Raw genomic sequence first — 15,165 nt, forward strand, 5'->3', positions numbered from 1 at the left:
AGGAGAATTTTACATTACGCGGCATTCTAATCTCTCAGAAATCCATGTTGCTTTCCATCTCTGTGTGGACGACAACGTGAAGTCGGGAAACATCACTGCACGGGACCCTGCCATCATGGGTCTCCGAAACATACTCAAGGTTTGCTGCACCCATGACATCACAACAATAAGTATTCCTCTCCTGCTGGTGCATGATATGTCAGAGGTAAGCAGGTAGGAAAATACCAGCGTTTTCTGAAAATGTTAAAATATTGTATAATGATAATAATCCACTTTACATTTTAAAAGCTCTGTTTAACTAATGAGGCTTTGCATCTCCTATCCGTATCTCCTATACGTCATCAATAGAATTGAGTGACATATAACATAAAACAGTGAATAATCCTTAACCAAGTATGTTCAAAAGAATTCTAGCATTATCCTATAGTAGGTAAACTAGAAAGCCAGGCTTCTTTTTAGCTTTGGATAAGGCAGGTGCCCCTAATCCTCCCCCTTCTCGTCTGTTTTTGTCTTAAGTAGCTTTAGATTTACCTCCACACTTGTATTTGGCTTCGGCTAACATTAAAATTAGTAGGCATTAATAGGCAATAGAAAGAGAAGCTAGATGACGGGAAGGAGCCAGCCTCATTTTGACATTGTCTCAAGGATGCTCATAGGATAATACAAGTACTGGCTTCTACGACCGAAATGTGGCGTAATCATTCATTCGTTTTATGATGTACTGAACTTTATTTTACATGTTTAATTTAAAAATCTCTTTCCATGGCTGTTTGCTTTCTCTCCTGCTTTCGTCCCTTACCTACATAAAAACCAGTTAGAAGGGTTAAGTTGTAGAAATAATACAGAGACTAAAAATTCAACTTCAGATAGTCTGGAGGAGCAAAGCAGCCTCTAAACAAACGGGTGCAGGCAAGTCCTTCTGCGAGAGCCAGTGGCCAACGTGGTGATGCACCCATGTCAGCAACATGGTGCCTGCTTGTTTTGAGGGGCACTTTTTAAAAAAGCAAGATGGCTAACTGGCAAGCACAGCTTATGAAAGGAAGGAAGTGCAATCATCGATTATTAAAAAGTTGTCTACCAAAATAATAGATGTGTATAAATACTGTATCATAAAGTGCAGGGTAAAAGATCTCATACTGTACTTTTTAGAGTGACTCAGTCCCCAGTTAGACTCATCACGTTATAGACACCTCATTTTAAATGCAATACTCTATATAAACACACACACAAAAATCAATTCCATATAAGACAGGATGATTTCAAATGGTTTCCCACTTACAATTCTTTTGTATTTTTACCAGACACACTATCGTTTTGATTAAAAGAATTCTGGCTCCATCAGATGCAAGCTGCATCAAACTCTTTAATTCCTCAGCCTCAGTCACACCTAACACGGCCTTAGGAGAGATTGACCAACATGTTTTGTTTTGTTTTATTTTTCCCACTGTAGCTTTATAAAGTTTTAGTCCCATCAGGAATTTTTAGCCATTGTTAGCGTCACTAACTAGTCCATCTATAAAAGAGTCTTTGGGGAGTGACAAAGAAAGTTTGTGATGAATTCCAGCCACACGGAAACATCCGAACGTTCCTGCAGCTGGACTCCTGGTTAACCAGTTTATAAAAATGGTCATATGTAGGTGGGAAACAACCTCAAAAACAGTGTTTCCAAAATTCACTAAGTTCGGATTTACTTCCAGACATCTGATACTATAGCGTGCCCTCTCCCACAGTGTCACAAAGGTTACATGTTTTAAATTGGGACAGCCAGCTGCAGAACATTAAGTCTGTTTCCAGAGTGTCCATTTTAATTCACGAAAGTATATTGAGCCACTCTCCTCCCATTGGTCGTATTTAAACATCCATTCAGGTCAAGAAGTTTATCCTACAAACTCAGACAACACTGCACAGGATATAGAGGCAGTATTTGTCTTAGCTTTCGTGCAAGGATCCCAAAGCGTTTCGGCTCTTGTTTTCTTCCTGTAACAGACTTGCCAGACTCTCAGTTACCATATTGCAGTGTGTGCAAGGTAATGATGACAGTGTCGGAAACAGTCCATGTCCCAGCGTCGATAAAAACAGCTGTAGAAATGAATTGCAGTTTGAAAAAACAGGAAAAGAAAAAATAATCTATCGGCAAGAAGGAAGACATCCTGCTCTTACCAGTTTTATCTCTGTAGATCTTTGTGATCTGAAGACACTGTCATCCTGGAGTTCAGTCTAACCTGATAGACGGGGAGTGAACGTGCAGGTCACAAATCCTGAGTTCCTGACCTTTCCTTTTGTTTGTGCTGTTAACTTGTTGAATCAGTTGGGACTGAAGGGTTTTAGTTGTTATAATTGTTGTGGTTGATGCAGATGTTGTTCTTAACCTTTTATTAGCATATAATACACATAAAGAAAAGCACACATAAATATACAGCTCACATTTTCGCCACCTGAACACCAACATCACCAATGCCCAGATGATGAAACAGAACGTCACCAGCCAGCACCCCAGCGTCGCCCTGTGCTCCCTTCCCATCGCTTAACCCACATTCCCTCCCTCCACAAGGGTAACCACTGTTTTCACTCTGAAAAGCATAGGTTAGTTAGGTGTGTTTTTGTAATTTACGTGGGTGGAATCCTGTTGTACATACTCCCGTATCTGGCTTCTTTCACTCAGTATTGTGTGTGTGAAATTTATCCATAGTACTGTTTGAGGTTGTAGATTGCTCGTTCTCATCGTTACGTAGCGTTCCATTGCATGACTGGACCACAGTTGTTTAGTCATTCTACTATTTGTGGACATTCGGTTGGTTTCCAGGTATTGATTATTGCGACGAATGTTGCTGTGAACATTCTAGAACGTATGTTTTGGCATTTCTGTTGGATACATACTTAGGGGTGGAATTGGTAGACGGTAGGCCAGGCACCCGTTTAGCTTTGGTAGATCCAGTCAAATAGTTTCCCAAAGCGATTGTTGAATGTAAAAAAAGAGAAAGCCAGACTGCTGTTGCTCACCTTCAGATGATGCTTATGAAACCGATTAACATGAGTGTTTCAGGAACCTCCGAGGCACAAGCTTGAGATAAAGGATAGTCTTGCAGTTTCCCTCAGGGGTGCATAAACCCAGGAAATAATTCTTATATCTACCGTCTAAGACACACCGTGAAGACCTAAAAGTACATACCAGTTAGTCACCTCTGCAGTTCAGCCTTACTCTAATTGGAAGATTCAGGTTGGGTGGTCAAAGTGCGGCCACTGACTTTAGATACAAGATATTGTCTGTGATCATAATTAGAACTGGCATCCTCATTTCAATTTCACAGGTTTAGAATTTACTGTGTGTGTGCCGTGCCCACTTATCATCTAAAGTATAGCCACCGGGCCCAGTTTCCTGCCTCATTTCCAAAGTCTGAAGTGTTTCACATGATCCGTTCAGCTTCTTCAATGGATTTCTTTCCCATGTACTCTCACAGATGTGACGCTAAGATTTAGTCACTTGGCTGTTAGTTAGAACTCATGATCAAAAGCGTTCTGTGCTTACCTGACCCACTGTGTTGTAGACGCCGCCTACTGTATAATATATACTAAGGGTTACTTCCAGAAGAGAGCTCCTTACAGGACTACAGGCCACATCCCACGATGACACCCAGTAAATCATGTCTTCTTGTGACCTTGTTGACTTCTAAAGCTTGCGGTTTAGAGTCCTGAAAGCCATTCTTTTAAGGCACTGCTTTCGATCAGAGAACAAGTGACAGGGGTGCTTGGGATGGAGCCTTTGTGTGGGCAAATGGGGGTTTTAAAAACCACCTGGGTGTGTATTTGTGCAGGTGCCTGCAGCTTTCTAGTTTCCTTTCTGATCCACCTGCTGCTAAGTAGCGCTAAGCGAAGGTAAACAGAATATGCGTGTTCATATCATGTGAAAATTAAATTGTCTGTCACTTCGAAGATATCCTGGGATCCTGCCCGGAGCTGGTATTTTGGTGTGTTCTCTATATAGCACTGATGAAACTTTGCGTTAATTCACATCATTCTGAAGAGTTCGTATTAATTTGGCTCATAGATATTTGCTCTAGACCACGCTATTGACCACACATACCAAAAGCAAGAAAGCAAGCTATTGAGGGATAAAAGGGGATGATCTTTGGAGAAGTGGGGCAGTGAAGGGACTTGATTTTTTCCATCTACTTTTGGTCAAACCACTAGAACTATCCCTGTTCTAACTTGTGCTTCAGTCTTTCATCATCTCCATCACGATCCTGACTTTAACACAGTGGGATCATACGTATTCTGTGTGTTGATGTTGAAGGCTGGCCCTTCGGAAGCTCTGTGCTCACACCGCACAATGGCTGTCCTCGTGTAAGTAGTGCTTAGCCTTGGCCTTAGCCTGAGATGTTTCAAAGGCTAATCGTAGATGACAATAAATTACAGATAAGACAAGCTACTGTCAGATAATGCTTTTTTATATGTAAAAACAAGTGCTTTATTATAATAGGATGAAAAGTAATAATTCCTTGATTCTGATTATTTCCGTGCTGTTTCGAAAAAATGTTATGTTTTAGAGTAGCATTTTAAAGTGATGCAAATACTCAGTTATACTTTAGCATTTATCCCCACATATGATCCTTCAATAAAATGTTTAATGCAAGTGAAGGGTAAGTAAATAAAACACCACTAATGAAAACCAGCAGAAACAACGAAACCTAAAAACAGATGCGCAAAGACTTTTGAGGCACTGGAATTGTGAGACACGGACCATAAAATAGTTGATTACTGTGTTTAAAGAGCTTGAAGACAAGCTTAAAATGTCTTCAAGTAAAAAGATGCTGTGAAAAACGACCTAGCAACTACAAAATTGAGTTTTTAGTTACTGAAAGAAATTTAAAAGACCTAAATAAATAGATACACTATGTTCATTGGTTGGAAGACTCAGTACTGCTATCTGTTCTCTTCAAACTGACCTATAGATTTAAATCCCAGTCAAAATCCTTATAAGGTGATTTTGGAGATAAAGCTAATTCTAAAATTTATATGAAATACACAGAACCTAAAACAGTCAAAACAATTTTGAAAAAGAACAAAGTTGGGGAACTTACAGCCATTGATTTCAAGGCTTACAAGCTTAGCAAACTACAATAACCAGTGCAGTGTGACACTGGCAAAAGAGTAGACTGTGGCTCAAAGGAACAGAATAAAGAATCCAGAAATAAATCCGTGCATATGTGGTCATTTGGTTTACAGCAGAGATGCCAAGGCAGTTCAGTGTGAGAAAGTGTAATGTTTCCAACCAGTGGTGTTGGAAAAATTGGGTATTTATACAGTAAAACAACAACAACAACAACAAAACAAACCTTGAGCTTTACCTCACAATCATACATAAATATTAACTTAAAATGGATCATAGACCTAAGCCAAAAAAGCTAATAGTATAAAACCTCTAGAGGAAAACACGAAAGAAAATCCTGGCATCAGATTAAGCAGAGATTTGTTAAGACACCAAAAAAACATAAAAGAAAAGCTTAATAAATTGTGCTTCATTAAAATTTAAAACCTTTCTCATCAAAAGATACTGTTAAGAAAATGAAAAAATGCAGGTCTCAGACTGTCACATGACCTTGAGTGGTTCACTCTACCTTTCTCAGTGTCCTTTTTAGTTTATAAAAGTTGTTTTTTGTGAGATACAAATTATGTATATTGTAAAGTTCTGTGTAAATGTAAGACATTATTATTGTAGTTTTCAGAGCTATCAGCATTTCCTCTTAGCCGCAGGTAGGTATTTCTTAGTCACCTTGCTCTCTCTGTACATTTTTTTAAACTAGGCAGAAATAAGACAAAAGACAAAAACTTGTCACTCCATGCATATGTGTACTCCCGTAAGGCACCGTGGCTCTCTTATAACAGCCTTGTCAGTTACAAGGAAATATTCTTCCTGAACTTTGAAGCTAAGACGTATTATAAACTTAATTTAAACATCAGGCAATTCTGCTAGTCATTTTTATAAGCGTCCAGAGTCTTGGAAAAGAGGATTCTTTACTTTTTAGCCCTTTTGGCAACTAGACCCCTTTTATTTATCAATCTTAAAAGTATCTTGGACACAAAAAAGTAGTTTCCTGGGAATTCCCTGCAGTTCAGTGGTTAGGACTCTGCACTTTCCTGCTGAGGGCCCGGGTTCGATCCCTGGTCGGGGAAGTAAGATCCCGCATGCCGCGAGGCACAGCCAAAAAGAAAAAGAAAACAAAGTAGTTTCCTCTCAAAGCCTAATTCTAGCTACAGAGAAAGTCACTTTCTTTTTAAATTTCCATGGATAATAAATGGTTCACTCACTCAACCTGTATGCCTGAGCTTCTGTATGCTCAGTGTTGCAGGAGGCATCATCATAAAGGTAATAAAGGTAAATAAAAAGTGGTTCCTGCCCCTAGAGAGCACACACCTTAATAAAGAAGACATAGATCCCATCTCCCTACCTGTTCCTCTACCACCGCCCCCCCCCCAAAAAAAACACAGTAAAATATGATCATGGAGATAAAACAAAAACAAAGTACTCGGGGAGTTCAGAGACACCATTTGTAGCTTGGGAACTGGGAAGTACTTCATGAAGGAGAGGACGGTTAGGGAGGGAAGAGCAGGTTTCAACAGATGGGAAGAATGGGGAGGGCATTCTAGGCAGAAGAAATGGCTTGAGGAAAATGGGAGGAGTGGGTGACAGGCATTGCAGATCATGTTCAGGCAAAGGCGGACAGGCAGGCTGGAGTGAAACCTCACTTTTTTAATTTAAAAGTCATAGAAGCTGAGATAGTTTGGGTCCTAAGGTAATTAGCCTTAAATACTAAAGAAAGTCCTAGATGTTATTCATGTGGCAGCAGGAAGCAATTGCAACTTACTAAACAGGAGTGTAATGTGATCAGAAAGGTATTTCAGATAAATCAACCAAATCAGTTCGAAGGGGAAATTCTGGGGTCCAGGAAACTACATGGGAAGCGATAGCAATAACTAGACCTGAAATCACAGAGACCGTCAGAGATGGGTGAAGGCCTGGGATAGCTCAGTGACACTCAGCCCAGGAGAGGGGCTGGCACGTTTCATGAAGAGTGTGAGTAATGCCGGAGAAGCCAATTAGAGCAAGACTGAGAGAAGGTTAGGTAATTATAACCCAAAATATAAAGTAAATATCCATGAGTCCATACTGATATAAACAAATGCTCGAATAAACAAATGAATAGGGGAAAAGAAACAAACCTCCCATGCAGAAAAATTCCAAGTAACTTACGTAGATCCTCCATCCTCAAGGAGGGGGGCACAAAATCCCCACTCTTAAGTGTGGGCTGCCCACAGTTAGTGACTTCTTCCCACAGAGGTCAGAGGGGAGGGTCAGGGCTGGCGACCTTAAAAACACCACCCCAGCCAGGTGTTCCAGGCTTACATCGCTAGTCATAAATCGCATTGATTATCTACCCTTGATATGGTGTGATGAAAATGATACTTCACCTCTGTAGTCTTCCTGCCCAAATCCATAGCTCCTGTCTAATCATGATGCAAACATCAAATTCTAATAGGGGGCGTCCTACAAAATACCTGACCAGCCCTCCTCAAAACTCAGGCTCATCAAAAACAAGGGAAGTCTGAGAAACTCAGGGCAAGAGGAGCCTCGGGCGACGTAATGACTCAATAGAGTGAAGTGTCCTGGACGTGGTCCTCGAACAGAAAACGCCATTAGGTAAAAGCCGGGGAAATCTGCGTGCACTATGGATTTGAGTTAATAATAAGGTGTCAATAGTAGTTCAGGTTTTTTTCTGGTTTTTAAGTAATTTGTTTATAGTACTGCATTCACAAAGAGAATAGTGCACCCAGTAGAAAGAATAAAAATGTATTTGGGGTTTTATTTTTAACTGACTGCAAATAGAAATCCTTTAGTGACATCATGGCAATTTGACAGTTATGATTAAGTTCACTAAAAGTACATGGGGTACTTGGAAGATCAGATTCTAGCTGCTGCTTTCTAACAGCCTCTGATTCATCTGGCTCCTTAAATGATACGGGCTAAAGCCCTTATTTGGTGGGGAAACATTTCCAAAATGAACTTTTAGGTTCTCCTTAATAATTTTCTCCTGACAATTGTTAAAAATAGGACTTTCTGTTTCTGTGTCTGTGTGTGTGTTGGTTATTTCGCCGAAGTGTCATCCCCCGAATTCCTATAACTTCACAATAGTGATTTTACAATGTAGAAAAAATTCAGTTGTTGTCGTCTGCTATTGCTTTAGATGTACACATCGCTGAAAACCCAAAGTAGATTAGAATTGCTAAAGGATTTTTCTGCCATTGTTTGATGTAGTCTGGTTTCTTTATTCCTTTTTAAAAAAATTTTATTGAAGTATAGTTGATTTACAGTGTTGTGTTTAATTTCTGTTATATAGCAAAGTGACTGTTATACATATATTTACATTTTTTTCATATTCTTTCCCATTAGGGCTTATCACAGGATACTGAATATGGTTCCCTGTGCTAAACAGTAGGACCTTGTTGTTTATCCATCCTATATGCAATAGTTTGCATCTGCTAATCCCAAACTCCCAATCCTTCCTTCCCCCTCCCCCCTCCCCCTTGGCAACCACAAGTCTGTTCTCTATGTCTGTTAGTCTGTTTTTGTTTTGTAGATAAGTTCATTTGTGTCGTATGTTCCCTTTACTCTTGATAGGTACGTGGACAGCCTCACTTCTAGTGCTCTACTAATATAAGATGTTAACAGGGGAACCTGAGTGTGGGAGTGTATGGCAATTCTCGGTACCATTTTCATAATTTTTCTGTCAACCTAAAACTGTTTCAAAAAATAAATCCTATTTTTTAAAAGCCATCAGGGTGATACTGTTTTGGATCTATTAAATTAGTAAGTATGTTAAATAATCTTTTAAATAATATTTAAGTGTCCAAATGCTGGTGGACAATATGATAAAATTGGATGATGCATACATTGCTAATGGCTAATGTAAATTGATATTACCTTTTAGGGAAAAACTTGAATTTTATTTCACTAATCTATAGGAGTAAGTATCCCAGGAAATTATTCAAAAAACAAGACATCTATAGATGTAGATACACACATGCGTCATATACGTAAATATGTCCACTGCAGTGTTATTAACAAAAAGGGGAAATTGAGTTATAAGAGGCCATTTTAAATAAATTATGATGCATTAACTCAAAACAGCAGTTTTTAAATTGTGTTCTGATGATACCCCAGGATGCTAGCCCCTTCTGGGGGTCAGCAAGGCTAAAAATATCTTCATGATAATACTAAGACACTCTGCCTTTTGCATTCTCATTCTTGCATGAGCGTAACTGAGCTCTTCCCGAGGCTGTATGATCACACAGCAGATTGATGCAGAGGCAGATGTGAGAGTCCAGATGTCTTCCGTGAGGCCAGGCATTAATGAGATTTGTAGATATGTAAGGCATTGCCCTTCTTCTCACTCAGATTTTTTTTGTTTTGGAAAATATAGTAACTTTACATTTTTAAAAAATACGTTACATTAACGTATGGTGGGTTTATCGTTTTTAAATGAAATTAAAATTTTCTCAGTTTTAATTTCTAATGCAATAAGTATCAGGAGACATAATCCACATAGACAGAAGCTCAGTGCAGTCCTCAGTGATTTCCAAGAGTGTAAAAAAGATCCTGAAGGATCACCGTAATGAATTAATAAACATATTCTATTGTTACAGTTACAAAGACTTGCAGCATGGGAAAGGAATTCGATAATAGTGAAAAGAAATAGAATTTAAAATGGCACAATCGCTGATCACGACCACAGAAAAGTATAAATGTGTGGGTTGGTTGGTTCGCGGCACGCATGTGCTCACTTGGTCAAGGGTTAGGAAGGAGCGTCCAAAAAAGAGCTCATTGGTCGGTTAGGTGGCTGGAATAGGGCGCTTGTTTGTTTCTGGTACTTTGTGATAACATGTTATACACAGAAAACATTTTTTTTTAATTTAAATTTATTTATTTATTTTTGGCTGCATTGGGTCTTCATTGCTGCGTGCGGGCTTTCTCTAGTTGCAGCGAGCGGAGGCTGCTCTTCGTTGCGGTGCGAGGGCTTCTCACTGAGGTGGCTTCTCGTTGCGGAGCACGGGCTCTAGGCGCACGGGCTTCAGTAGTTGTGACTCGCGGGCTCAGTAGTTGTGGCTCATGAGCTCAAGAGCACAGTCTCAGTAGTTGCGGCGCATGGGCTTAGTTGCTCTGTGGCATGTTGGATCTTCCCAGACCAGGGATAGAATCCGTGTCCCCTGCATTGGCAGGCGGATTCTTAACCACTGCGCCACCAGGGAAGCCCCAAGGAAAACATTTTGATGCATTGCTTATTCAAATATTGTACAATTTAATAGAATTATTCATGCTAACATATTGAGAGAAGTAGGTGGAGTTCCTATGTCACATATATTTGTCTTTAGAGTTAATTATGTAGAAAGTTTTAAGGGAATGTTCATTTTTAAAATTATACTGACTAGGCTAATTCAGTTAGTTTGCATTCCACAAGTATAGTCTAACAGCTGGAACAGGTTACATGCCTTAAAACCAGAGGAAATCTAGCTGAAATTAGCTAATGGTTGCCTGTAAGTGGGTGGTCAACATTATAGATAAATTAAGATCTGACCGTATATATATTTTTTTCTTTTTTACAAAGTTCAGTTAAAAACATGATTTGTTTTGTTTCTGTTTTTAGGAAATGACTATACCGTGGTGCTTAAGGAGAGCAGAACTTGTGTTTAAGTGTGTCAAAGGTAAACACAACCTTATATTTAACAACAACGACCTATATTTCTTCCTTGAAAATATTGAAAGTAGAGCAAACCAGGAGGAAGAGTTGTAGCAGTTGCCCCTGTCATCTGGTGCCTCAGTTAAATGGTTGGACAAGCACATATTTCATAGCGGCTTTTTTATCTACCTTTTTCCAATCAAAAAATAAAATCTCCAGCCCTCTTTTTTGGGCCGTGTCACACGGCCTGCAGGATCTCAGTTCCCTGACCAGGGATTGAACCCGGGTCACAGGAGTGAAAGCCTGTAATCCTAACCACTAGGCCACCAGGGAGCTCCCTCCAGACCTCTTGAAATGTGAGAATATTTGGACATTGAGATGGAGCTTACTCTCTGTTACCTTTTATTTTCTTGAAAAGAAAATAGAACCACGTGTTTCATTAATCTTTGATAACCTGTTTTGGCTTCATTGTGTGGAGGCAAAATAGGACTTAAGAAATGACATTACAAGTATTTTGACGGAACTATGTGCAACCTCTCTGGCCTGGAGAAATAAGGATTGCAGAAGTTTATCTGGCCTTCAGGCTTAACCTTTCCTACAGGCAAGTAGCTACCTAAAAAGTCAAGACGTGCAGCTCCATGATGAAAATTCAGTTTACTTTCAATAAAGGACTGGTAGGTTTGAAGACCAGAACTCATAATTCAGCAAAGTCTGTTGTTCTATTTTAGGTTTCATGATGGAAATGGCTTCGTGGGACGGAGGAATTTCTAGGACAGTGCAATTTCTGGTACCACAGGTGTGTTATCTGGATAGCTCTCACCCCAGTTCAGTCTCTGTTGTGATATTCCTCGCAGACATAGCTAGGCACACTGCCGTAAACTCAAAAGAGCATAAGAAAATGCTAGCAGCTTTCTGTGTTTTAAGGGGAGAAGTGTTTGCATGCCATCAAGGCACTTAGTTTACTGTCAAAGATGTTAGTATCTGCCGCTCAGGGGATCTTCGATTAAACCCCAAAGCTGAACTTAACTCATCTTTCCTTCCCCGCCCCACATTTATGTTATATCGATTCATAAAGGACATGAGCAGAGGATTATTCCGTGTTCTATGTAAAATTTAGCAAAACTTATCACTGAATGCACTACTGTTATCTAGGGGGTTTTCTGGTAATCAGACTTATTATTTGACAGAAATAGTGTAGGTTCTCAGAGGCTGGATCCAGAGAAACAGCCCTGCCCACAGCTGTGCAGTTAAATCAGCTCTGAAAGATAGTGTTCACATATTACACTCCATGTCTAGAACTACTGCCATTACTTCCATGTTTTAAAATACTTAAACATTTTTTTTAAATCAGTGATGATTTAACAAGTGCAAACTTTTTTTTTTCTTACCTCTTAACAGAGCATTTCTGAAGAAATGTTTTACCAACTTAGTAACATGCTTCCCCAGATCTTCCGAGTATCATCAACACTCACCCTGACATCCAAGCACTAAACCCCCTAGATTGATATCTGGCAGAAGAGGATGCGTAAACTATCCAGGAACTTGAGATGTGCTGGGATTCTGTCAAGCAAAAGATGCCCAGAAAGAGGACTTGCCACCCAAGCCACGAATCAAATCATGATAAACATCTGTTAAACGTTCCAAAATCCACATGCCGTACAGACTAGTGCTCAGCCCCTTACTTATACATTTATTCTTTTTTCTCTCTCTCTCACACACACACACACACACACACACACACACACACACACTGTATTTTATTTTTACAAGAGATAAACTGACACCAAGCATTTTAAATGAATGACCACAACAAAAGCAACAATGACTGCAATTATCAAACACGAAACACACTCATACTATTTCATAATATTGACATTCAGTCCAGTAATCCTCCACTGTAACAGCTCCTTTACTTTGCAGAGAAAATTGATTTGTATATTTTTTGCCTCTGAGTCCTTGTGGGATTTTTTTTTCTTTCTTCAAACAGAAGGTCACAAAAATTATAATCATCCCCATCAGTTCACTAGTCCCATGTAATTGATTTTTTTTCATCTTGATCTTTTGTTAGCACTTTTATGAATTCATCAGTTTTCCATTAGAGTTCTGAAAATGCTTATTCATTCAGTTCAACAGTATAGTCAGTTACCAGAAACCTGTACTTGTCAGAGTCTTTTCCATGAATTCCCTGAAGATGAAACCCTTTTATAGGAACATTTTTGGGAAAGCGTCGGAGTACACCCAGAACTGTCTGTAAATGACAAAAGACTTAAAAATGACCACGGTTAAAGATTTGATGAAAGTTCATTATAATGCAATTGACAAGGAAATTTAGTTATTTGAGATATACATTTTAAAGTAATAACTAGAATTATGACTTATAACATTATACCAGAACATATAAGATTTTTAGAAATTTCATGTAATGTCTGAAACATTTATATTAACATATTTCCATACAAATAACCCAAAGAAAGTTTAGTATTAGTTGTTTTTTTTGTTTGTTTGGTTTTTTACACTGCAGATTCTTATTAGTCATCAGTTTTATACACATCAGTGTATACATGTCAATACCAATCGCCCAATTCAGGACACCACCATCCCCACCCCACCGTGGTTTTCCCCACTTGGTGTCCATACGTTTGTTCTCTACATCTGTGTCTCAACTTCTGCCTTGCAAACAGGTTCATCTGTACCATTTTTCTAGGTTCCACTTACATGTGTTAATATACGATATTTGTTTTTCTCTTTCTGACTTCACTCTGTATGACAGTCTCTAGATCCATCCACGTGGCAACAAATGACTCAATTTCGTTCTTTTTTATGGCTGCATAATATTCCATTGTATATATTTACCACAACTTCTTTATTCATATGTCTGTCAATGGGCATTTAGGTTGCTTCCATGACCTGGCTATTGTAAATAATGCTGCAATGAACACTGGGGTGCATGTGTCTTTTTGAATTATGGTTTTCTCTGGGTATACACCCAGTAATGCCAGTAATGGGATTGCTGGATCATATGGTAATTCTATTTTTAGTTTTTTAAGGAACCTCCATTCTGTTCTCCATAGTGGCTGTATCAATTTACATTCCCACCAACAGTGCAAAAGGGTTCCCTTTTCTCCACACCCTCTCCAGCATTTGTTGTTTGTAGAATTTCTGATGATGCCCATTCTAACTAGTGTGAGATGATACCTCATTATAGTTTTGATTTACATTTCTCTAATAATGAGTGATGTTGAGCAGCTGTTCATGTGATTCTTGTCCATCTGTAAGTCTTCTTTGGAGAAATGTCTATTTAGGTCTTCTGCCCATTTTTGGATTGGGTTGTTTGTTTCCTTAATATTGAGCTGCATGCGCTGTTTATATATTTTGGAGATTAATCCTTTGTCCATTGATTTGTTTGCGAATATTTTCTCCCATTCTGAGGGTTATCTTTTCGTCTTGTTTATGGTTTCCTTTGCTGTGCAAAAGCTTTGAAGTTTCATTAGGTCCCATTTGTTTATTTTTGTTTTTATTTCCGTTACTCTAGGAAGTGGATCAAAAAAGATATTGCTGTGATTTATGTCAAAGAGTGTTCTTCCTATGTTTTCCTCTAAGAGTTTTATACTATACGGTCTTACATTTAGGTGTCTAATCCATTTTGAGTTTATTTTTGTGTATGGTGTTAGGGAGTGTTCCAATTTCATTCTTTTACATGTAGCTGTCCAGTTTTCCCAGCACCACTTATTGAAGAGACTGTCTTTTCTCCATTGTATATCTTTGCCTCCTTTGTCATAGATTAGTTGACCATAGGTGCGTGGGTTTATCTCTGGGCTTTCTGCCTTGTTCCATTGATCTATGTTTCTGTTTTTGTGCCAGTACCATATTGTCTTGATTACTGTAGCTTTGTAGTATAGTCTGAAGTCACGAAGTCTGATTCCTTCAGCTCCATTTTTTTCCCTCAAGACTGCTTTGGCTATTCAGGGTCTTTTGTGTCTCCATACAAATTTTAAGATAATTTGTTCTAGTTCTGTAAAAAATGCCATTGGTAATTTGATAGGGATTGCATTGAATCTGTAGATTGCTTTGGGTAGTATAGTCATTTTCACAATGTTGATTCTTCCAATCCAAGAACATGGTAGATCTCTCCATCTGTTGGTATCATCTTTAATTTCTTTCATCAGTGTCTTATAGTTTTCTGCATACAGGTCTTTTGTTTCCCTAGGTAGGTTTATTCCTAGGTATTTTATTCTTTTTGTTGCAGTGGTAAATGGGAGTGTTTCCATAATTTCTCTTTCAGATTTATCATCATTAGTATATAGGAATGCAAGAGATTTCTGTGCAATAATTTTGTATCCTGCAAATTTACCAAATTCATTGATTAGCTCTAGTAGTTTTCTGGTGGCATTTTTAGGATTCTCTATGTATAGTATGTCATCTGCAAACAGTGACA

General features: G+C 38.8%; 1 protein-coding gene across 3 annotated transcripts in view; it reads left to right on the forward strand.

The window, feature by feature from the left end:
- The window catches only part of FERRY3 (FERRY endosomal RAB5 effector complex subunit 3), a 39,609-nt gene extending 25,099 nt beyond the window's left edge, over positions 1-14,510 (forward strand). For all 3 annotated transcript variants that reach the window (XM_079937081.1, XM_079937082.1, XM_079937084.1), the window contains 4 exons: positions 3-205; positions 10,698-10,755; positions 11,459-11,526; positions 12,129-14,510. In XM_079937081.1, the coding sequence (XP_079793207.1) occupies positions 3-205; positions 10,698-10,755; positions 11,459-11,526; positions 12,129-12,221 (422 nt within the window). In that variant the 3' untranslated portion in view covers positions 12,222-14,510. The remainder of the gene's footprint in view (positions 1-2; positions 206-10,697; positions 10,756-11,458; positions 11,527-12,128) is intronic.
- Positions 14,511-15,165: the final 655 nt, after the last annotated feature.

Source organism: Stenella coeruleoalba (genome assembly GCF_951394435.1).
Source record: "Stenella coeruleoalba genome assembly, chromosome: 11".
Lineage (NCBI taxonomy): Eukaryota > Metazoa > Chordata > Mammalia > Artiodactyla > Delphinidae > Stenella > Stenella coeruleoalba.